The sequence below is a fragment of the Oncorhynchus keta genome, chromosome 9 (assembly GCF_023373465.1).
Source record: "Oncorhynchus keta strain PuntledgeMale-10-30-2019 chromosome 9, Oket_V2, whole genome shotgun sequence".
NCBI lineage: Eukaryota > Metazoa > Chordata > Actinopteri > Salmoniformes > Salmonidae > Oncorhynchus > Oncorhynchus keta.
The window spans coordinates 32,149,363-32,174,814 of NC_068429.1; the positions used below are offsets into that span (position 1 = coordinate 32,149,363).

The window sequence follows — 25,452 nt, forward strand, 5'->3', positions numbered from 1 at the left end:
ACCTCAACACGGTCCCACATGTCTTTCTGAAGGCATAGGCAGATTTTAGGGTTAGCCAAACAGAAGGACTCTCTGTGAACATGATGTCCCCTCTACAAGCAATGACTTCAGCAGACAAACCACTCATTGGTAAATAGAAATAATCAGTTTCTTTCCCCTCCCGCCATCTTTCCTTCTACTCTGTCACATGAGTCCAGCCCCTTCTCTCATTGGATAGAAACCATTGCCATAGTAACCTTGACAAATTGTTGATGTCGCCAGTGAATTTGTGAATGGAGAGGACTAATGCAGGGTATTTGAGCATATTTTAGTGGTGGTGTTGCGGTCATGGGTGAGTGGGATCCTGTGTGTACACCACACACGCATGTAGGTACATGTGTGGACGTGCTAGCACTAGTTTACTGTACAAAAATATACGGGAAGGTACAGATTTTCATGTAGATAGTTTGAAATATGGTGCATTTCCAAAACATGTATTTATTTTATAACCCTAATATTCACACTTTTTGCGAGGTAAATCGGACATATTTTCAACAAAGCGCGTGTGTGTTTGCGCACGCGTGTACTTTATGGATGCGGATGGAGGGACGAGAGGATGCTATTGGTAGCTCAGAGGGGCTGGGACGCGTTGAGAATTACTACAGTTCATCTCCACATGGAGGAGTGGAGCGAGGGATGAAGAGAGAACCGACGGGGACGAGCCTACTAGTGGAGCTGTGAGATTGCTCTTTGTATACCTTCTTCCACTCCCTCAGTTTTCCTCTGACTCTCCTATTCTCCCCCTAAGTGACACTCAACTATGGCGGCTCAGAAATTAAAAAATAGGAGTAGAGGAGAGAAAGAACAGTGGCGTTATTAAAGATGGATGTCAGATCCTGTTTCACTTGCGTACTTGAATGCGGTCCCTGTGTAGCCTAGCTGGTCCTGTGTTATGTTTATGTGTAGTAGGTCAGTACAGCATGAAATGTGAATACATATGTGTTTTAAATGACCAGAGTGGGTGTGGATCACCATATACTTGGCGACAACGGTCATATTTTCTTTAGTGCGTGTGTATGTACCATGTAAGTATTAATTGTTTTCTCTGACAACCTGAATCAGAGAGTGTGTATGTGTGTTTTAGTCTCTTGACGGTCGTGTGTAATCCCTCTACGACTGGCAAAGCGAGTTGCGTGCGTGCGTGTGAATTGTGTTGGAGTGGCTTGTGTGCAGTTGTGTGTTAGTGTGAAGGACCATGGCTGTTTTCTAATCGTGTTGACGGGGTTATGTGTAGAAGAGTGGTTGTAGTAGGTATGATTGTGCACACAGTGGAGTGTGTATGAAGAAGGCATTATGAGTGGGAATCGAGTCACACATTTCTTGACATTTGATCCTGATTTACTCCAAATAAAACCTGCAACTCTCATATGCAATGAAAGGATATGTGTTTTGCGTGGAAAGTATGTTGTAATGTTTTTGTATCCCTATAAAGGCCTATGTGTGTGAGCTCCGTGATTTTTAACGCCATACACGTATTTGATTTTGGTAAGCCCAGTCAGTTTTAGAAAATAGGACAGAGTTCTATGTCATGCTTATCCATCTACTCATCTCTCTCTCCTATCCTTATTTTTTGTCGTTGGAGTGGCCATTTTAGACAGATGTCTTCTTGTCAACTTTATCTCTTATGGGACATGGTGTCTGTTGGCTTTATGACCAGCACCAAATATTCAATTCCAGACAAGTTAACAGTTCGGTTCAGCTCAACATGTCTGTTTCTCTTTCACTCTGCCCTCTTTCCCTGCTTAATGCTCTTCCTCGTCTCTTTCTGCAATCTGTCTCTGTTTCTCTCTCTCTCTCGATTAGTCCTGAGTGAGGCTGATTTCAGGCTCCAGTTCCTCACCTACACAGCCAGCTCTGCTTTCTCTGCCCCTGGGAACTGGGCATCATGTTTGCCCAAGGCCTCGCTTGCCCTTGGTACTAAGAACTGAAGTCCGAGCAACACACACACTCAACCTGTCCGGTCATGTGTAATTCAGTTGTGCAGTACTCAAAGGAATAAATACAGAATGTAATGTGCAGATGCATACATAGTGATAGAAACGGAGAGACATGTTGTAGGATTGGCAGGGGTCCCCATTTTCCGGCAGTTGCATACGTATTCTGTGTGGAACAGAATCAATACATTGTGTGCTATTCCAAGGTGGAGGAAGAATTCACACCTTTGTGTGGGCGCAGGCGCGGGTCTGGGAAGGGGGCGGTGCTGTGCTCTATCAGAAGGGGCGGGGCGGAGGTGGGTGTGTGACACAGCTGATACACGCATCCTCTCGCTGTCTCCATCACCCGATATCCGCTACGGGCAATAGCGGTTGCAGTCTCCCCCGACCAGAGCCACACGAGTAGGCTATAGGCCTACTGCCACTCCAACGTCCCTATCTGCGAACCCCGAATCGGACAGCTCGCCGAGGAGCAGTGGGGCGACGTAATTCGGCTTCATTCGGCGTTGTCTGTGCTGCTTCTGCCGCTAATAGTAAGTGCGGAGCTGTTCTCGGCTATGAAGAGATGGAGCCGAGCGCTCTTTCATTTCCATAGAGAAATACGCGCACCTAGTAAGCGACACAGCGCGGCGCACAATCTACACCTGCGTTTTTCTATATTTATCGTCATTCACCGCATTGCCAATCCATTATCCTGCCGCTCTCCATGTTGGATTTGGGGTGATTCAAATGTTGTTGTGGCAGAGAGATAAGTGGAGAGCGAGATGGAGAGAGACCGTGTTTTTTAATATTGCTCATTGGATTGAAAGTAAAGATGGGAATCGGTGAGGCGCAAGCGAGAGGTTGTGCGCGAGGGTTGTAGCGGATGCTGATGTTTTCTCGAGCTCGCTCCTTTCTAATTCCCCCCACGGAGAGAGAGCTGCGAGTGGAGTAGAGCGCTTTGCGTGACCCACACACGCATTATCTATTGCGTGAATGAAAAGAAAAACGGATAGAATAGATCATGCCAATTATCTCGTTCTTCTTGCCTTTAGTGGCTGGGTTAGGTCTTTTTCACTGGTATGGAGAAGCGAGTAACATTTCACCATTGTGCTCTAGCATTGCCGCGTCAGCTGACAGCCTATGCACATCACTGTGGTGATGGGGAGGTTGTTGTAGCGGCTGCAAAAATAATCAGAGGATTTTGAATACATGGAGTTTAAATGGACAGACTTAAAAGGAATAGATTGCTTGGACGTGCAATAGGCTGATTTGTAGGCCTACATCACTACCAAACATATATGAAACAAATACTGTATTATTGACATGATTATAAAGCTTATTATGAGGATATGTATGGACTAGAAGTATGAGCTAGCATGTCCGTTTTAATATGCTGGTAATGGCGAAGGAGCTCTGATAAAATTGGCCTATTATTTAATATTCTCTACAGTGCAGTGGTTACCTCTATACCCAATGTGACTGCTCTGCGGGACTTCTACGCCTGGCCTATTTGAGGCCTTGAATGAAGTGTGTGTAGTGGGATAGCAGCGGTCACCGTTTGGGGGGCGGCTTGTTTGCATTCGAGGTGTATATAGGTGTCTATGTATGGACAATGTAGTGAAAATATGTGGAGCAAAATGTATTACTGGTGTGTAGACTACACCTATTAATCTAGGAATGATCTCATACTGCATGTCAACACAGGAGATTAGATTGAAAAGACTCCCTTAATGAGAGGAAGTGTGAGAATGATGGGGGAGCGCGCACCAGAGAGTTCCTGCCTGTGTGTGCGCGCTCTCTATTTGAAGCATGGAGCCGATGATGTAATGCCTAGGAGTGTGTAACTGTGGCAGTGAGGCGAGTGTAGGCACGTGCCACAGCTCAGCCAACACTGGAACAGGGCCCTCTGCTGGCCCGAGGCAGTATCGTACCGTATGCCGTTTTGGACACAGCACCTCATCCTAAGGATTCAGTACTCCCCTGTTCACATCCCAATCTGTTCCCATGTCCTACCTGAGATGGAATGTCAATACTCACCTTATTATAGCAAAGTAACATAGAAGCATAGTAGCTTCATGTGCACAGGCTTGGCTTCAGGCATGAAGAGACAATGGGGAGAGACGATGGAGAGAGAGAGAGAGAGAATTCACACAAAGGTTTGACTGCATCTTTGCTCAGATAGTAGTAGGCTACACTTGGTACAATGGACTATAAATTCACATATTACCTTTAGGTCAATGTTCAATCAGAGATAGATATTCTAATGAGTAATCAGTTAGTGCTCCCTGTGGGTGTGGTTCAGTGACAGGGATATAATACAAATATGGATAGTGTTCCTTTTTGCACTCAGTGATACATACATACATACATACATACATACATACATACATACATACATACATACATACATACATACATACATACATACATACATACATACATGATGTACTGTCTTTATATGCACAAAACTGTGCATGGCCTTATTTGCAATGAAGTATTGACGATTGTCTCCCATGTTTTTCCTTCCATTAGAGGTTTGATAAAGAAGATGGGTTTTTGTCATTATCATTGGCACAGGGGGAACAACTGTGTGTATGTGTCAGAAGGCAAGGGGTTAACATGCAACTGTACCAGGTGTACAAAAGACCTGCTCTGCTAACCAATCACAAAGTAGAGTGTGAGATGGTGAGAGAAAGGAACAAGACAAGAAGGTTGTGTGAGCAGAGAGCAGAATAACCTTTCCTTCTATGGTTGTATATTCAGGATCTGTAATTGAGGTACAATCTGTTAATGTAGAATGTAGTTAATATTTTTTATGATTTGATTGAACTTGATAATCATTTGCATTGGCTAGGCTATTTGTTGGCCCTTTAATATCAACAGTTTTTACATTTTATATCAACTGTGCTTTCATTATGGTTGCATATGTAAATTGTGATATGATGTGGAATGAGGAGTAACCGTATAAGGGGAAGCATACTGAAATAAGTACTCTAATTCATACTTTAATCATACATTCAATGTACTTATTTTTGTCCCCAAAAAATATACATCATATTTGAATGCTCAAGAAATCTCAATTAGTGTCAAAGTAACCTTGTTCTTAAAGAGTTTGAATCGCCTAAATAGCTTTATAGTATGACTCCTATCTCAGAGAGACAGAAAGAGAAGGAGAGGAGGGAACAGGGAATTGGGAACTCATTGCTATGGTGAGGGGGGAGAGCACGGGTGGAGAGAAGTAAGGAGGGGGCGAAAGGATGACCTCACCCACTGTATCAGTATCCCGGGAGATGAGGAGGGGGGGGTGTTCAGTCAGTATTACATTGCATGAGGAAATGGCATGGCTGACGTATAGGCCTATGGCACTTTAGCTTAGTGCAAAGATATGAATCAAGTCATATCCTACAATATAGTATGTCTCACTCTATAGATCATGTGTGTATGGTCACTAAAAAAATGTGTGTGTGTCTACTTCACATTATGTCAACCCCTTTACTCTTCCTTGTGTCTGTATGTGGTCTATAGTTATTAAGTAATTCTGTTACTTACAGTGTGTACCTTACTCCTAATGAACCCTTTCTCCCCCTCTCTCCCCTGTTCCTGTCTCTGTGTGTCCTGCAGTGTGTCTTGGCAGGTGCTGCCTCCCTGCCCTCCATCATAGTGCGTGTGGAGCACGGGGTGCTGAGTGAGGGGGGGCGCCCCCAGGGCATGGGCAGTGTGGCCAGCGGGGAATCCTCCTCGACCACCACCACCTCTGGTCAGCAGCAACAGCAGCAGGAGATCGCCATGCGGAGCGTGGGCACCCGCACCACCCAGCAGAACAGCCTGCCTCGCGCCCCCCCACCACCCCCCTCTTCCTCCTCCACCTCCAACTCTACCCACAGGGGCAGGAGCTTGGAAGATAGGAGTTACAGCATCGAGAGGTCCTCCCAGCAACCTCCTCCCCTGACCCATGCTAAGGGGACTACGGCGGACGAACGCAGCTTTGCCACCGTTGAGAACTCTTCTACTTACTACGGCAGCGAGCGTCCTCCGCCGCTCTGCGAGGGACAGAGAGAGAGAGGGCCCCCATCCATAACAACGGCAACAGACATGTCTCCAATGGCAATAGGGGCATTCCCAATGGGAGCCGAGCGGCAGCGGCGGGTAACAGTGAGAGGCAGGTGGCAAATGCAGTGTTTCTGAATGGAGGCGGGCGGCGTGATGGGCGAGACCAGAGGGATGGGCGGGACCAGAGGGATGGGCGGGACCAGAGGGATGGGCGTGATGGGAGTAGAGAGGTGCCAAGAGGGGCGGTGAGTTTGGATATTTGTGGGAACAACGTGCTGAACAATGATAAGAACAGTAGCCAACAGCTGGCTCAGTACAAGGAGACGGGCGCCAGCGCAGCCAAGCTGGATAACCATAACAATCCCCCCAACATCCTCCCCATCTCTGGGAAGATGGAGCAGGTTCAGGTGGGTTCAGGTGTGTGTGTGTGTGTGTCCAAGTACAGGCTGTAGGTTGAGTATGAGTATACACAGGCATGTGTATGTTATGGTGCAAGCAATAAAAAACTGTCGGAAATTCATGTACTGTACTTTGTTACCTACCGGCTGTTAATCAGTGTTGTTCATTTATGACAGGGAGTTGTTTACATGAAATCTGATCTCTCCTGTCAACTCATCCATGCACTGTAATAACATTAGCCTTAGCTATTACTGTACGCTATATTAAATTTATGAAAAGGTCTCGTACATGTATATCTACATATATAGTTTGTGTACCGGTATACTATAGTAAATAAGATGAATACCCCTTGTAATCAGGGAATTTAAGATCACAAGTTCACATTTAGCTTCAGTATGCTGGTTGTTTAAGTAATTATACATATAGCAGCATATTCATAATCCCTGTAAACCTAATAACGTATATTGTACAATCCTCGCGTTATATTTCATCACCAATACCATTTGCCTTCCTCCCCCATCCAGAGCAACGAAGGATTGGTCCGCCCGTCTGCCTTTAAGCCTGTGGTACCCAAGAGCTTCCACTCCATGCAGAATCTGGTGTGCCCCCCCCAAACCGGAGGAGTGTGCCGCAGCGCCGGAGGAGGGTCTGGAGGTGGTGGGGGTCCCAGTGTAACAGGACCCCTCAGAGACACAGACAGCCCTGGCAGCCGGGGTGGAGGTACCAGAGGCGGAGGAGGGGGCGGCAGCAGGGGCGGAGGCCAGGGGAGCCTGTCCGACTCAGGGAGGAATTCTCTAACCAGCCTGCCCACCTATGCTGGCTCGGGCTACGGGCCTCCGCCTGTCCTGGGGCCCCTGAGTGCCTCTACCAGCCACATCAACCACCTGGGGGCCACGGGGGCCCCAGAGAAGTTGGACAAGCCTGGTGGCATTAGCGGTAGCGGGGGTAATAGTGGATACCAGAACGGACTGAGCGCCTCGGATAGTGGTCGCTCTTCCTCCGGGAAGAGCTCCTTGTCCTATCAGAGGCTCAGCCACCTGAGTGACGCCCCCGCGCCGCTTCGTCCCTCTCCCTCCTCCGATGATGTCATCCAGGACCTGGAGGACCGGCTATGGGAGAGAGAGCAAGAGGTGAGGACAGCGAGGGAGATGAGGAAAGAAAGAGGGAGGGATGAAAAGGGAGAGGATAGATACTATTGGGGGGTTAAGAAGGGAGGAGTCTTAAGAGATTATATTGGAAGTAACAAACAAATGGGAACAAATTATCAAAACTATAGCACAGTGAATACAGTTATTTTATATACACTCCCTTCCATATGCATTTTTGAGAGTGAAGCAAAAATCTCACATTTGGCTCTATACGCCACCATTTTGTATTTGAGATAAAATGTTTAATACGAGGTGACAGTACAGAATTCAGCTTTTTGAGGGTATTTTCTTACATATCTGTTTTACTGTTTAGAAATTAATGCACTTTATTTATCTAGCCTTCCCATTTAAGTAAATCATAAGTATTTGGATAAATTCACCTCAAGTGTATTAAAGAATTCAAAAGTTTAGTATTTGGTCCCATATTCCTTGCAATCAATGACTACATCAAGCTTGTGACTCACAAACTCGTTCCATGTATTTGCAGTTTGTTTCGGTTGTGTTTCAGGATTGTATTTTGGGATTGTGTCATTTTGGAGTCACTTTGATTGTGTGTAAGAATAGATGTTTCTGAACACTTCTACATTAATGTGGATGCTAACATGATTATTGATAATCATGAATGAATCGTGAAAAATGAGTCTAGAGGCTCAAAGATCATATCCGCCAAAAAATGCTAACCTCCCCTTGTTAATGGGACTATTCCACGCCAGCATGGCCCGAAAACATTTTTGGTATCTCAGATAGTTCTGGCAATTCTCACATAAAAACTTTATTGGGAGGAAGGATGTTTAACATGCTTTTTACATTTGTATCACAAACCATTTTTGAGAATCTTTATGAAAGTGCACATTTTTTGCTCTTTTTATACCTAGACAGTGCCTTCAGAAAGTATTCACACCAATTGATTGACTTTTTCCACATTTTGTTGAGTTACAAAGTTGGATTAGAATTTAATTGTCAATTGTTTTGTCAACGATCTACACAAAATACTCTGTCTAAGTGGAAGAAAAATTCTAACATTTGCAAAAAATGATATAATATATAAAACACTATAATATATCTTGATTAGATAAGTATTCAACCCCCTGAGTCAATACATGTTTGAATCATATTTGGCAGTCTTTCTGGGTAAGTCTCTAAGTATGTGAGAATTGCCAGAACAATCTATGCTGGCAATACCCAATGTTGAGAGGTAGCATGTTTTGTTGTAGCCTCTGTAATGATGGCATTATCAGGATTAATTAGAAGTGTTCAGAAAACATCTTTCACTTAGAAAGAAAATTACTCAAGTCACCATTCTGTTCCTATTGGGCAAAATATAGCACAACAAAAACAAACTGCAAATGTATGCAACGAGTCACGAGCTTGATGTAGGCATTGCGTGCTACGAATATGGGACCAAATACTAAACTTTTGACTACCTTAATATACTTAAAGTTAATTTGTCCAAATACTTTTCCAAATGACTTCCTCAAATGGGGGGACTAGATACAAGTGCTTTCATTTCTAAACTGTAAAATGTATGTAAATGCCCTTGAATAAAAGGTGACATTCTGTACTGCCGCCTCATATAAAACATTTGATCTCAAATCTAAAATGCTGGAGTAGTATAGAGCCAAATGTACAATTTTAGAGTCACTGTCCAAGTACATATGGAGAGGAGTGTAATCACAAAAATCTGTTATTTGAGGAGTTTGCATGACCTGTAGAGGGCATGGGTAACTGTACCAGTGATTTTACGGTGTACATAATACTGTCTGTGGCTTAAGAATAAACCGTTAAAACCATTGGGTGTGCCTTGAAACTCGCTGAGTGGACAACTGTATTCTTATTAGCTGATGGTCAAGTAGGTAAGATACGTTAGGCCTTGTGTCTGAAATAGTAGTGCAAGGTTTTCAAGTACTGAGGGTTTTGGAAGTAGCGATATGTGATATTGGAGTGGTACACATTAGTGGCAGTTTGTGGGTGAAGTGTGTTACCCTCATACAATGCAATACAAGGAGACATAGTGGATCACCTAAAATGCTATCAATTGATATTCAACATTCATTGACATTGCATATGAGAAGTACAAAGAAATATGAAAGACTAGTGGGGCAGTAACTGGTCCTCATGCACTTACCTTGATAATAGATGTCAGCCATTTTGTGAAACAACCATCAACACCTCCTGCAGTGTATGGAAATATGAGCAGCTCACAATACACGTTAATTACACCCGAGTTCTCTTCCTCCTCCCCTCCGCAAGGTTCTCCACATGCGCCGTAACCTGGACCAGAGTGAGGCGGCCATCGTCCAGGTGTTTGAGGAGAAGCAGCGCGTGTGGGAGCGCCAGATGGACGAGCTGCGGCAGAATTATGCCTCGCGCCTGCAGCAGGTTTTTTTTTTTTTAAACATTTTTATTTCACCTTTATTTAACCAGGTAGGCTAGTTGAGAACAAGTTCTCATTTGCAACTGCGACCTGGCCAAGATAAAGCATAGCAGTGTGAACAGACAACACAGAGTTACACATGGAGTAAACAATTAACAAGTCAATAACACAGTAGAAAAAAAAGGGTGAGTCTATATACAATGTATGCAAAAGGCATGAGGAGGTAGGCGAATAATTACAATTTTGCAGATTAACACTGGAGTGATAAATGATCAGATGGTCATGTACAGGTAGAGATATTGGTGTGCAAAAGAGCAGAACAGTAAATAAATAAAAACAGTATGGGAATGAGGTAGGTGAAAATGGGTGGGCTATTTACCAATAGACTATGTACAGCTGCAGCGATCGGTTAGCTGCTCAGATAGCTGATGTTTGAAGTTGGTGAGGGAGATAAAAGTCTCCAACTTCAGCGATTTTTGCAGTTCGTTCCAGTCACAGGCAGCAGAATACTGGAACGAAAGGCGGCCAAATCGGGTGTTGGCTTTAGGGATGATCAGTGAGATACACCTGCTGGAGCGCGTGCTACAGATGGGTGTTGCCATCGTGACCAGTGAACTGAGATAAGGCGGAGCTTTACCTAGCATGGACTTGTAGATGACCTGGAGCCAGTGGGTCTGGCGACGAATATGTAGCGAGGGCCAGCCGACTAGAGCATACAAGTCGCAGTGGTGGGTGGTATAAGGTGCTTTAGTGACAAAACGGATGGCACTGTGATAGACTGCATCCAGTTTGCTGAGTAGAGTGTTGGAAGCCATTTTGTAGATGACATCGCCGAAGTCGAGGATCGGTAGGATATTCAGTTTTACTAGGGTAAGCTTGGCGGCGTGAGTGAAGGAGGCTTTGTTGCGGAATAGAAAGCCGACTCTTGATTTGATTTTCGATTGGAGATGTTTGATATGAGTCTGAAAGGAGAGTTTGCAGTCTAGCCAGACACCTAGGTACTTATAGATGTCCACATATTCAAGGTTGGAACCATCCAGGGTGGTGATGCTAGTCGGGCATGCGGGTGCACCACACAACTACAATAGATAGATATTAGAATTGCAGAATATACTGTATATTAAAAGGTATAGAATGGCTCCTCAGTTCACAGGTTGTGGGGTGGTAGGCTATACCCAATATCATATAGCACAATAGCATTAGCCATGGCTGCATGGAAAAACACTGAGAAAAGGCAAATAATGAGCTTAAAAGAGGAGTTTAGAGATGCAGAGTAAAGTTCTGTGCAAAGAGAAGATTTAATCACTGCTCTCTAATTTTATTCCAAATGGTACACTCAATATGGTTGCCACCGGTATACCCACTGCCAAATGTTGATTTGAATGGGGAATGTCCATTCTACTAAAAGTATTTCTACCCAGGTGACGCGTCGCGCTCAGCGCTCCCAGAGTGCCTTGCAGGCCCAGATCAGCCGTCTGTCGCAGGATAAGCGGCACCTACAGGAGGAGATGGCTGCACTGCTGGCCCAGAAGGAGGAGCTGGAGAGGAAGTGCCTGGACTACAGGAAGGAGCAGGCCGATATCCTGCCCCGCCTGGAGGAGACCAAGTGGGAGGTGAGATAGGGGGGTGGGACTACCTGGGGTTAAGGGGGTGGTGTGTGTGGCTGGGTGTGGAATACTAGGGAGATGAGTGAGGGCCCAGCATAACATCTACTAGATGTCCATGCCAAAAAAGGACAAAAGGACAGTACTGTCTAAAACCAATGATCATATATGGAATAGCTGTCCTATACTGTACATGTATAACCATTAGACAGAGACATGCTTGTTGATCTCTATTTCCACCATCTTCATACCTTTCATCCCCCCTCCCCTTCCTCCCCTCAAGGTGTGTCAGAAGGCAGGGGAGATCTCCCTGCTGAAGCAGCAGCTGAGGGAGAGCCAGGCGGAGGTGACCCAGCGGGCGGGGGAGATGGTGGCCCTGCGGGGCCAGCTGAAGGAGGTCAATGCCCAGCTGAGGGACCGGGAGGAGGCCATGCTGGGCCTCAAGGACTCTTACAGCACCAAGAGCCTGGAGCTGGAGCGTTGCGAAGGGGAGCTGCAGAGGACGCTGACCGAGGTAGACAGACCTGAAACACTAGCTACAATTTGTAGAGTTGTTCTGCTCTGTGCACCACACGTTTTGCGCTCTTGGGTCAGTCACATGCATACCGATACAGGCATTCACATACACTTTGAAAGACACAAATAATACTCTCTCTCTCTCACTCACTCACTCACTCACTCACTCACTCACTCACTCACTCACTCACTCACTCACTCACTCACTCACTCACACACACTTGATTCCCATTTTCCCTAAACCTTAACCTCAAAATCGAACTCCTAACTGTAACCATAAGCCTAACATAACCTTTTCCATTGTGGGGACTGGCAAAATGTCCCCACTTCTCAGAATTTTCCTTGTTATACTATCCTTGTGAGGACTTCAAGTGAATTAACCCTCACTTCCTCTTTCTTTAATTAACTACTGATTGACCCTCCTGCTCCCCTCCCTGTGTCTCTCCAGGTCTCTCTGCTGAGGGACAAGCTGGGCATGTTTGAGGCTGAGGTGGTGGGGCTGAAGCGGGCCCTAGGTGAGCTCAGTGCGAGGGATAGGGCCATCGAGGCTAGGGGTGGCGGAGGAAGCAGGGAAGCATCCAGGACCCGAGGGGGGCTTTCCTCCCCACACAGCCCACCTGAGGGCTCTGCCTTCTCCTACCCAGCCTTGCCTCCACCCCCTGTACCTCCCCCAGATGCCATACTGAGTTTGCAGAGCGATGAAGCTAAAGTTCAGCGCCAGGAGGCCCACCAGCGCCAGGAGGCCCACCAGCGCCAGGAGGCCCACCAGCGCCAGGAGGCCCACCAGCTTCAAGAGGCTCAATTGCGGCAGGAAATCCACCAGCAGCGCCAGGAGGCCCACCAGCAGTGGGAGGAAGCGGGGGATCTGCGCCGGCAGCTGGAGCGCCTCCAAGGCGAGCTGCGTCTCGAGCGGCAGCAGCGCGAGCGGCAGGCCCACACTTTCAAGAAGGAGCGCCACGTGTGGATGGACGAGAAGGAGCGTGTGCTCAAGTACCAGGCCCAGCTGCAGCTCAGCTATGTGGAGACCCTGCAGAAGAACCAGGCCCTGGAGCTCCGCGTCGGCCAGCTGGGCTCCAAGCTCACCTCCACCAACACCACCCCCTCGCCCACCTCACCAACCCGACAGTCCCTGGCCCCCATCCCCCTGCCTGCCCCCGTCACCCCCCTACCCTCCCTCTCTCTCTCCCCACCTCCCCTCGCCGAGGACAAGAATTCCCCCCCTGCCCTCCACCAGCTGGCCCCCCCCTGGCCGGTGCCCACCCGTCTGGAGAGGATAGAGTCCACAGAGATCTAGATTCTATTTGCTGTAGATATATGGCCCTCCAGAACACTGCCGATCAGTTAAATTCAGCTTATACAAACGTTTACAATAATTAAACCATACCACATAGCACCTGTATCAATAGCATTAATTCGGTACAGTCCTAAATGGTTATACTACTCACTGCTACCCCGGGGCGGTCCTAGGACGCACTGCACTATGAATGGTGGACAGAGGCATGGAGGACCAATGGGAAAGGGGGAGAAAAATAACAGTTTAGACTGTGGTATTCAAAGCCGCTCTTCAAGCCCCCTTGTATGCAGGTTTTTAGATCGATTGATCTGCTGTCCACAATATGAGGCAATCAAATTAACATTTAGGTTGGGGTGAAGATTGGAGTCAAGAGTAACACACTACTGGAAAAGCTATTGTTACATTGTTGTTAGCATGATATTCATATATCATAAAGAGCAAGACAGTGTGTGGGTGAAATTATTTGAAATACAAAACCTGTAGAATCTATTTAAATCAAGCCCAATACTACTACTACAGTTAACAAATAATGTAAAAGTATAGACAAGGGAATTATCCTGCAGATTTTGCCTAGGACATCATAATAACTGATGTATGATAGAGAGTTTGAATAAAACACAGTTTTACCAACCTATATACAAAAAGGAGCTTGAAGGACAACATTGAACACTACTGTTGTAAGTGTCAGATTTGAGGCATGACTGTTGGGCATGTGTGGTTATGGTATGCCATGTGCAACTGGTCGAGGGCCAGTTCTTCTGCTTAATTCACATGGTTATATCAAAATCCAATCAAAGTTTATTGGTCATGTACACAGATTAGAATAATCTGTTAACAATAGGAACGAGGTAAAGACAGCTATGATTCAGGTAAATGGGGAGATCCATCCACACAGCCTCCCCCTGTGGCTTTATGTGTGCTATAAGAACACACCACCACACCAAATCACTAAGGAAACAACCAAAAGGTTAGGATACAGAAGCCGTTTTTAAGGGATGTGAGATGTGTTTTTCAGGAGTGTATTGCATTGTATCATGGTAAGGGGGGGACTGGTGAGAGGCGTGCTTGGTTGAGATATGGAAATGAGGCTTCAGAACCCTAAGGGGCAGGATTGCATGACAGGATCAGTTGTATAAACCAATCGGAGATCTCCAAATATTTGATGGAACTGCAGCTGTGAGTGATTAACAGCACATTGCTGGGTTTAAAAGCCTTTGTTTCCTACCTCTCCAGTGATGCTGTACATGTAGGTTTCTCTGTGCTGTCAGTAGCTGCAGTGACTGAGGATTGCCACCATGTGGCGACAACTGACACAAAATGGCTTGATCAATCCCAGGATGACCTCTTTTTTTTGTGGCATTTTTCTTCGTTTCGAAACTATGTAGGTGACAGCCAAAAGCAGTTTGTAATTTGTTGACGTTCTAGATGCTTTTGGTCTCTATTGATATTTCTTAAAGTGACAGAAAAGGACATGTTAGGGATTAGGTAATGGGCGAGTTTGTTTTGCATGGCAAGGTTGGTCAATGAAGCTGCTTATCTGAGCAAAGTGTCTATTTAAGATCACTAGCATCAGGTTGTAGCTGAGCCAGCAGACTTGGTGTTAGATACTCATGGTGAGATTCAGACTTTATAGGAAGAGTAATGTATTTTAGGAATGATTCTTTGAGACAATGGAGTTTTGTGTGGTGTACTTGTTTGAACAGGACCCACCATTATTTGAAAAAACTATGTATATGTCAATATATACTACCTTTATAGATATCAAGATTATATTTGGCTGTATGGGACATTTTACAATATATGAAACTATTCTAAACATTATAGTGTGTACAGTATATGTTGACATATATTTTATAATGGGTCTGGGCAATTTAGAGAATGCCTTTGTGAAGTGAGGGGTGAAAGGAGTGAGGACTTAAAGAGAGAATGAATGTTAGAGGACTGGTTTATATGAGGATGGTGTAAGTATAGAGGGATGGAGGCCCACATACCCTCTGTCTTGGGGCAACATTTGCTGCTATGTACTTCTGTTGTGTCCTGCTGTGTTCTTGGTAGAGACAGAAAGTCAGTGTACTTGGATGTAAATATAATTTATTTATTATGTGTACATATATATTCAAATATATCTATCTAAGCTATTGCGTGTGAATACTTTAAGATGATTATTGTGAATTAATGAGACAGACATTTCTGCTTTAATTTTTTTTACTATATCAATATAAATATATAAATATATACATATATTAAATCTTTTTAATTTTGATCTACTACATGTTACAGTACAACTAAAGCGAACGTTCAAAAACCATTGTCTGTTTCTTTTTATTGTTGTTTCATCTCTTGCAATGTCTTAAAAGACAAAATGCTGCCAAGTTTTTTTTGGTATTATTTCTTATTTTGTGTTACTGAAAAATGGCTTGAAGAAAGCAAATCTTAGCTAATATGAATTTAATTAATAAAGTCGTGATTAAATAATCTTGAAGAACTCTTTTTTGGCCTAGAGTGTACACACATCCACTACGACTAATATGACTTTCAGTTTTAAACATGTTGCAGTAGCTAATTTCTTATTAGAAATACAATTGGCCAATCATGTTCAATAATTAGGATTATTTGGATACAGTTGGTAAATTATGGCCAATTTCAGTATTATGATATGATCATGTAAATATTAGAATTTTATTGTCATATATTGATTATCAATTGATTGAATGCAATTTGACCAACTGCATAACTAGGAAAACCCTGCCTTGCACATCTGCAGCATTTCATTTAGAGTAGGAGAGACCTCTATGATGGGCAAGCTGTTTTAGTTTTCCAGATCGATCTCTGTCGAGGTGAGGATTTTTTTTTTTTCTTACATGTGCATATTTATTTATTCTGAACACATTTCCGTTTCTTGGCAATGTCAATTCTTGCACATGTTATTAAAATACTAACTTTTGTGTTCATTAGCTGGACAGGCACACGCCGCAGTGTACTAAACTGTAAACCAATCAAAACGTGTATACTATCCATGGTACTGTCTCTGCCAATCACGTTATCCGTATCTAAGGTATTAGACAGCTGGTGACAACGCGAGAGCGATCTCCGTCCGAAAAAACTGCTATCAAGTAAAGTATTTTGTATTTATTTGTTATGTAACTATTTAGTTCTCGAAAAGTGTTAGAACTCCGCAATTTTACTAAAGTAGCTAGCTTTCTAGCTAGTTACATCAAATAGATATGTTGCTAGCTAACAAGAACAGATAGCGTTATCACTAGTTAGCATGTCAACACTGTGTTGAGCCGAAAAGCTCCCCCTGCTTGAATTCTCCCCTCACCCTTCGCGTGAACGCGCACGCACTCAAATCTTCATTGTTACGACTTGCTTGCTTGTTGAAATTTCTGATCACGTTACAGGCTGACTACATGGGAGCGTTGCAAAATAAATGTAGAAATCTATGTTAATCAATTATTGCACCCACTGCTCGCAAGCGCCAACGAGCGTCTGCGTTGCCAAGGGCTACAATAGAAATCAGTTATATTTCTGACGCAGATCGCAGGTGCAAGTCCTGCCTCCCATCTCCTCATTTGTTTATAGAAACATGTCCCCACATGCCATCTCCTCATTGGTTATACCCACTTGTGTGACTGAAAGAGAACTAGGTCAGTGGCGGTAATGCACCTAATTTATGAAAGTTGCCAATTGCAATATAAAGTCAAGAGAAGAAAAAGCCTGGAAGGAAGAGAGATGACAAGAAACGATTTGGTTAACCGTTTCATGTGTGGATTAATTGGCGGAGTAGAGGACCTTGTGCATTTCAGGTAAAATAACAACTCAATATTTATATCCCAGGACAAATTAGCTAGCAACAGCAAGCTAGCTAAATAGGACAAATTAGCTAGCAAGTGCAAGCTAACTAGCTACATTTCCATAAATGTTTAATGCTTTTCGACCTGTCCCCAAATTAATATAATTGGTTCAGAGTTTGTTTTGATATTTTAACCTGCGTGTCATGATCGCGTTTGGTGTGGGGGGACAAAATAAATGTATGCACGATGGCGAACGCGCACAGACAGTTTGCATTCCGTGTTAGGCTGCGTTTCATTTTATTTGTATGTCGGTGTGATCGTGGGGGAGGTACTAGTAATATCTGCAGTTTTCAGTTTGGCTATTTGTTTCAAGTGTATTAGTCTATAAATAAAAATTATTACCTGCCGAAATTCCCCCCCCCCCCTTATATCTTGGGACTGCAAGGCCTGGCATACTTCAGAATAATTTTGGTAGGCCATGTTGACTGCTAGTGTGTGTCACAGAAAGCAAAATTAGAGTATTAACAAACATTTATTTCAGAAACATTTTGTAATGTTTAAGAAATTGATGATAATACACAAATATTATCACACAATTACAGAAAAACATAAAAGAAAGTTACGTTTGTTAATTAACAAACATTAAATAAGAAATACAAATTTAGATCTTTGCATAATAAGGTATGAAATGACAAATCAAATATAAAAATACAATAAATAACATAAACAAATATTGTAAAGCTGCAACAGCCTGACTGAACATTTAGTCCACTTTTTATGGAAAGTTTTCCAGGTGATACCGTTGACTGGAACTCAAGCCTAACCTCGTCCTGACAGGCAGCGCAGACATAATCCTCCAATGATGGGATGGTTTTTATACAGGACTGGTGGAACCATCGTGGGCAGCGGTCACAACCAATCTGAAATTTATGATGAAAATGTTTAATATGTTTAAAACATTAAATACATTTTCTTGAATTACAATCACTTCATTATGAGACAAAACTGATGATACACTCTTTAGAAATATTACTGCTTACACCAATTTGTACTCCTAAAAATGTGCCTTTAGAAGTGAACAAGCAATTACTCAGTTAGTGTCTGCCTCATTATTGTCCACCTCCCCACAGAAGTGGTACAGTTGGCTCAGGTCATCTAGCAAAACATAATCTCAAGTAGTCTATACAGCTTTACATATATTTTTCTGAGCAAACAGGGAACAAGGGAATAGTATAGGATTCTTGTAACATAATTATTTAACTACATGTGTTTTAGTGGCCATCTAGTCAGAAGTTGGATCAAAGATTACCTTAAAAGATCCATATACATTTTTATTCTTTATCTACAATTATATTAAATTAGACATTGAACATACCAGTGTTTTAGAGGAGAGTGACTGCTATTTCTTCTCTCATGATGTTAACATCTTTGTCTGTATTTGAAAAGACAATCAACTCCTCCTTCAGAACACTTTCAGCAAACTGGGGGAAAAATTTTGATGGCAATTTCAGTTTTCCCCAACAAAATTGTTACACTTAAGATTCTAATTCGCAAGTGTACAATGACACAGCTGTAATATCATTTGACAGTTCTGTTTTGCCTTTTAGTCAATATACTTTCAGTAGGTTAATTGTTCATTACTTATACTTTCATACTTACTTTCGAGGTAAAGACCCCACAAGAAGTAATATCTTGTTGGCATGGGTGAGGAAGGGTACCACATGCTCATCTGGAGATATTACACCCCTTCTCTCTCAGGAATGATCTGAACATATATGTTAATAAAGGTACAGCATTTTGAAACAGTTTATTGATTACAATATAGAGATTAATAACATAATCTGAGAATGTAGGGATTCCAGCAGGGTGTGAATTGAAGTAGTCAAATCGGGAGCTGACAAGGGCTGGAATGTAAATGACGTGATCATCTCCGATTATCTAACATCTGAGAATGGGCAGGCATTCCCTTAGATGAAGAGCATCTCCGTCTTGCTGATTATGTGCTGTCATCCAGGTGGAAATGTCACCTGCATATCTGATGTAAGTGACAAAGATAAGAGATAGGTTGAGTGTCCTGTGAATATGTTTATGTATATCTACTGTACATATGTGTATGTATCTTAATATATATATTTTTTATTTAAATTTCTATTATTATTATCATTATTGTGTTTTGTGGTTGATGGGTGGGGGGAGTTTGATGGGGAGGGTGGAGGTGCTGGGGGTGTCCTATTGAGGGCAAAGGGACCTATTGGGGAAGGGATTATTCATTGAGGCACATTGTCATAGTTTTGTTTATTATATTATTATATATGTATTTTTTTTCTTATTTTTTAAATATTATTATAAGTTTACTGTGATTATGGATATGCACTGAAGTTGACTTATATATTTTAACTTTCTTGTTTGCCCAGAGTACACATTTTTTATTTATTATTGTTATTATTATTTTATTATTACTACTGTACCTACATTCTTAAAAACTAAAACAGAAAAAGTGTTTAAAAAAAAGTAGGAAAAGCCATTGGAGGGAAAAGCACGATGAGATGGGGGATTGAGGGATGGGTAGAGAGAACTGTAGAGGGCTCTGAAAACTATTATTGCTGAAATAACCACTTCCTTTTGTGACTAGAGTCTAATACTTCATGTGGCACACATCAGAGGGCATGATAGGTCACCAAAAATTATTCTGAAGTGTGCCAGGCCTTGCAGTACCAAGATAGAAGGGGGGAGAATTTAGGCAGGCAAGAAAATGGCCTTGCTGAAATCCTCCCCCCGCCTTCTAATTTTGTGGCTAGAGTCAAATACTTTCTGTGGCACACATCAGAGTCAAACACTTTCTATAAAACAAGCTTCACGTCAGGATAGGCAACCAAAATGAATAATTAATGTAGTTGAAGTCGGAAGTTTACATACACTTAGGTTGGAGTCATTTGAAACTCGTTTTTCAACCACTCCACAAATTTCTTGTGAACAAACTATAGTTTTGGCAAGTTGGTTAGGACATCTACTTTGTGCATGACACAAGTAACTTTTCCAACAATTGTTTACAGACCGATTATTTCACTTATAATTCACTGTATCACAATTCCAGTGGGTCAGAAGTTTACATACACTAAGTTGACTGTGCCTTTAAACAGCTTGGAAAATTCCAGAAAATTATGTCATGGCTTTAGAAGCTTCTGATAGGCTAATTGACATCATTTGAGTCAATTGGAGGTGTACCTTTGGATGTATTTCAAGGTCTACCTTCAAACTCAGTGCCTCTTTGCTTGACATCATGGGAAAATCAAAATATATCAGAAAAACAATTGTAGACCTCCACAAGTCTGGTGTATCCTTGTGAGCAATTTCCAAATGCATGAAGGTACTACGTTCATCTATACTAACACAAATATAAACACAATGGGAACACACAGCCGTCATACCGCTCAGGAAGGAGACGGGTTCTGTCTCCTAGAGATGAACATACTTTGGTGCGAGAAGTGCAAATCAATCCCAGAACAACAGCAAAGGACCTTGTGAAGATGCTGGAGGAAACAGGTACAAAAGTATCTATATCCACAGTAAAATGAGTCCTATATTGACATAACCTGAAAGGCCGCCCAGCAGGGAAGAAGCCACTGTTCCAAAACCGCCATAAAAAAGCCAGACTACGGTTTGCAACTGCACATGGGGACAAAGATCATAATTTTTGGAGAAATGTCCCCTGGTCTGGTGAAACAAAAATAGAACTGTTTGGCCATAATGACCATTGTTATGTTTGGAGGAGAAAGGGGGAGGTTTGCAAGCCGAAGAACACCATCCCAACCGTGAAGCACGGGAGTGGCAGCATCATATTGTGGGGGTGCTTTGCTACAGGAGGGACTGGTGCACTTCACATAATAGATGGCATCACGAGGGAGGAAAATTACGTGAATATATTGAATTAACATCTCAAGATATGTCAGGAAGTTAAAGCTTGGTCGTAAATGGGTCTTCAAAATGGACAATAACCCCAAGCATACTTCCAAAGTTGTGGCAAAATGGCTTAAGGACAACAAAGTCAAGTTGGAGTGGCCATCACAAAGCCCTGACCTCAATCCTATAGAACATTTGTGGGCAGAACTGAAAAAGCATGTGCGAGGAAGGAGGCCTACAAACCTGACTCCGTTACACCAGCTCTGTCAGGCTAATGTTAACTAGCTAATGTTGCCCATGAAAGGAAGTTAGCCTGGAAGGATGTAGCCTAGGACAACAAAAAAATAAAGCGTGTACTGTATGACAGTGTCATAGACCATTTCTTCAACATGAGAGAGGAGGATGAGTAGGGTGAGTCAACATGTTTTTCTACTTGCACGAACACAAACACACAAATCAGAACCATGGACAGCCACATCATATTTAGCTTACATTGATTGGACTAAATTGTTTTTGGTATCTTTTAGTTGTCACTGAATTAGACTAAGCATACCCCTATGATGATAAAGAAATGTTGCGACTCTCCGTGGTTCTGAATCCATATTTGTTTAGTTGTCGGAAAATGTCGGAAACATTATCTTTGTTGACTTCACCGGACAGAGGTTGCTCTCAGGGTTTTGCTGTTGAATTTATTCTGCCACTGTGTCTTCTTATTGTCTCGGCCTTAGGCATATGTCATGGTCACAGGGCAAATGAGCTAACAGGTTATAGAGCAAACATCGCAATTATCACAACACTTGTGATAATGTCGAACATCTCATTACAAAATCATGGGTATTAATATGGAGCTGGTCCCCTCTTTGCTGCTATAACAGCCTCTACTCTTCTGGGAAGGTTTTCCACTAGATATTGGAACATTGCTGCGGGGACTTGCTTCCATTCAGCCACAAGAGCATTTGCGAGGTTGGGTACTGATTCTGGGCAATAAGGTCTGGCTCGCAGTCTGCATTCCAATTCCTTCCAAAGGTATTCGATGGGGTTGAGGTCAGGGCTCTGTGCAGGTCAGTCAAGATCTTCCACACCGATCTCGACAAACCATTTCTGTATGGACCTCGCTTTGGGCACGGGGGCATTGTCATGATGAAATAGGAAAGGGCCTTCCCCAGACTGTTGCCACAAAGTTTGAATCTCAGAATAGTCCACTGCTCCAGAGTCTATTGGCGGCGAGCTTTACACCACTCCAGCTGATGCTTGGCATTGCGCATGGTGATCCCATGAAGCTCCCGACAAACAGTTATTGTGCTGACGTTGCTTCCATAGGCACTTTGGAACTCGGTAGTGAGTGTTGCAACTGAAGACAGACGATTTTTATGCACTATGCGCTTCAGCATTTGGCGGTCCCGTTCTTCACAGAGCTAGCATGGTTCTGTAAAATGGTTCATGTAAAATGTAGCAAAGTTACCACAAGGCTAATTTTCAATCAGTTAACACACAGCTCAGACTAGAGGTCGACCGATTATGATTTTTCAATGACGATACCGATACCGATTATTGGAGGACCAAAAAAGCTGATACCGATTAATCGGCCGATTTATATATAACATTTTTTTTTGTAATAATGACAATTACAACAATACTGAATTAACACTTATTTTAACTTAATATAATACATCAATAAAATCAATTTAGCCTCAAGTAGATAATGAAACATGTTCAATTTGGTCTAAATAATGCAAAAACAAAGTGTTGGAGAAGAACGTAAAAGTGCAATATGTGTTATGTAAGAAAGCTAACGTTTCAGTTCCTTGCTCAGAACATGAGAACATATGAAAGCTGGTTCCTTTTAACATGAGTCTTCACTATTCCCAGGTAAGAAGTTTTAGGTTGTAGTTATTATAGGACTATTTCCCTCTATACAATTTGTATTTCATTAACCTTTGACTATTGGATATTCTTATAGGCACTTTAGTATTGCCAGTGTAACAGTATAGCTTCCGTCCCTCTCCTCGCTCCTCCCTGGGCTCGAACCAGCAACACAACGACAACAGCCACCACATCGAAGCAGCGTTACCGAAGCAGCGTTACCCATGCAGAGCAAGGGAAACAACCACCCCAAGGCTCAGAGCGAGGGAAGTTTGAAACGCTATTAGCACACGCTAACTAGCCAGCCATTTCACTTAGGTCACACCAGCCTCATCTCAGGAGTTGATAGGTTTGAAGTCATAAACAGCTCAATGCTTGACGCACAACGAAGAGCTGCTGGCAATACGCACGAAAGTGCTGTTTGAATGAATGTTTATGGCCTGCTTTTGCCTACCACCATTTAGTCAGATACTTGTATGCTTGTATGCTCAGTCAGATTATATGCAACACAGGACAGGCTAGATAATATCTAGTAATATCATAAACCATGTGTAGTTAACTAGTGATTATGATTGATTGTTTCTTATAAGATAGGTTTAATGCTAGCTAGCAACTTACCTTGGCTTACTGCATTTGCGTAACAGGCAGTCTCCTTGTGGAGTGCAAGGAGAGAGAGGCATGTCGTTATTGCGTTGGACTAGTTAACTGTAAAGTTGCAAGATTGGATCCCCCGAGCCCCTGAACGAGGCAGTTATCCCACCGTTCCTAGGCCGTCATTGAAAATAAGAATGTGTTCTTAACTGACTTGCCAAGTTAAATAAAGATTAAATAAAGGTGTAAAAAAAAATACAGATTTCCGATTGTTATGAAAACTTAAATCTGCCCTAATTAATCGGCCATTCCGATTAATCGATCGACCTCTAGCTCAGACACCCATACATACCCAGTGGCGTGGCCTTGTGGGGGTGTGCTATGTCAGTGTGCATACCCCACAAGAGATACTGTAGACGTCTCTGTACAGAACAGAGGCTAAGAAATACACAGTACTATATAGAGCCATTCATGGAACTCTCTCCCACCTCAGGTAACTCAAGCTCGCAATGAAATCTGATTTAATAAACAGATAAAGGCACAATGCTGACTGTGAACAAACACACACATACACTCACTCTAACACACACACTCTACACCCACCCACACATTATTCTTATTCATGTATTGTAAAATTGTAATGTAATAATGGAGAAATGTTTTGTATGATGTCATGTTTTATTTCTGTTTGGGCCACAGGAAGAGTAGGTGCTGCCTTGGCAACCGCTAATGGGGATCCTAATAAAATACTAAATACTTCTCGAAATAGAGGATGTGCGCCAGATGTCACTGGTCCTGCTAAGTGGACTGTCAAATAAAAATTAAGTGCCATTATGACAAACAGTCAGTCACTAAAGGACGTGGAGGGAGTTATAGAAGTGTTTGTTTGCAAAGTTCATAAACAAATATTGTGTAACTAAATCTAATTTTCATATAGAGTGAATAATTTCAATCACAGGGCCTCATGATAGACAACAGATTGTGAAAACCATAATAAAGGGCAGGTAAAATTGGTTGATTTAATGTTTTGAAGAAAATACAACTTTATGTAATTGTTATTTTATGTTATTTTATAAGGTATATCAATACATTTTACTCATACATAAATACTTTCTTGAAGAACTTTTGAAAGGATGAGGGTATTTTTTTATTTTTATTTAAGTTAAAACAAGGGGAAAATGTAACGGTGTCAGCATGATAGGCTGTAGCATGAATTAGCATCAAAGCTTGTAATGTCACCAAGGTTTCTGTCAGATGCGCATAAGTGCTGTGCAATAAGTGTATCCCACTCTTTCTCATACACACACAGGCACATTAACAAAAGCACGCCTGTTTATACCCGGTTCTAACATGCGTCCTTTGTCCTGATCCAGACTGGTTGCATAGACTAGACGTAAAATAGTAAATGTAAATCCAGGACACTCAAATTAGTATGATACAGGTATGTTACGTTTGATATGGTTAGATAATAGTTCTTGCTGTGAGATGTTACCCCACCAAGGCACTTGCAAGTTCCCAGGCACTTCTGGGGGGAATGGCCCTAGCCCTCACCCTCCGATCCAACAGGTCCCAGACGTGCTCAATGGAATGGCTCTTCGCTGGCCATGACAGAACACTGACATTCACGTCTTGCAGGAAATCATGTACAGAATGAGCAGTATGGCTGGTGGCATTGTCATTCTGGAAGGTCATGTCAGGATGAGCCTGCAGGAAGGGTACCACATGAGGGGGGAGGATGTCTTCCCTGTAACGCACAGCATTGAGATTGCCTGCAATGAAAACAAGCTGAGTCCAATAATGCTATGACACACCGCCCCAGACTATGACGGACCCTCCACCTCCAAATCGATCCCTCTCGCGACTACAGGCCTCGGTGTAACATTAATTCCTTCGACGATAAATGTGAATCCGACCATCACCCCTGGTGAGAGAAAACCGCGACTCGAGCACTTTTTGCCAGTCCT

The 25,452-nt window shown here is 42.9% G+C and overlaps 1 protein-coding gene across 3 annotated transcripts; it reads left to right on the forward strand.

Annotated features, from left to right (window-relative positions):
- Window positions 1–305: 305 nt before the first annotated feature.
- Window positions 306–15,809, forward strand: LOC118387559 (leucine zipper putative tumor suppressor 3-like). Of its 3 annotated transcripts, none has more exons than XM_035776044.2 (7): window positions 306–716; window positions 5,577–6,412; window positions 6,929–7,534; window positions 9,803–9,931; window positions 11,348–11,539; window positions 11,814–12,044; window positions 12,495–15,809. In XM_035776044.2, exons 2-7 carry the CDS (start codon window positions 6,398–6,400, stop codon window positions 13,338–13,340), a joined length of 2,019 nt encoding a protein of 672 aa, XP_035631937.2. In that variant the 5' UTR covers window positions 306–716; window positions 5,577–6,397; the 3' UTR covers window positions 13,341–15,809. The 3 variants fall into 3 exon arrangements, with proteins under 3 accessions (XP_035631937.2, XP_035631936.2, XP_035631935.2); XM_035776043.2 differs by lacking the exon at window positions 306–716 and adding an exon at window positions 2,307–2,506; XM_035776042.2 differs by lacking the exon at window positions 306–716 and adding an exon at window positions 2,533–4,111.
- Window positions 15,810–25,452: the final 9,643 nt, after the last annotated feature.

What these genes read in the sequence shown, in the direction of transcription:
- LOC118387559 (XM_035776044.2), top strand. An exon ending in TATGGGAGAGAGAGCAAGAG is followed by an intron (nt 7,535 to 9,802) that starts GTGAGGACAGCG and finishes CCCCTCCGCAAG; the next exon opens with GTTCTCCACATGCGCCGTAA. An exon ending in TGCAGAGGACGCTGACCGAG is followed by an intron (nt 12,045 to 12,494) that starts GTAGACAGACCT and finishes GTGTCTCTCCAG; the next exon opens with GTCTCTCTGCTGAGGGACAA.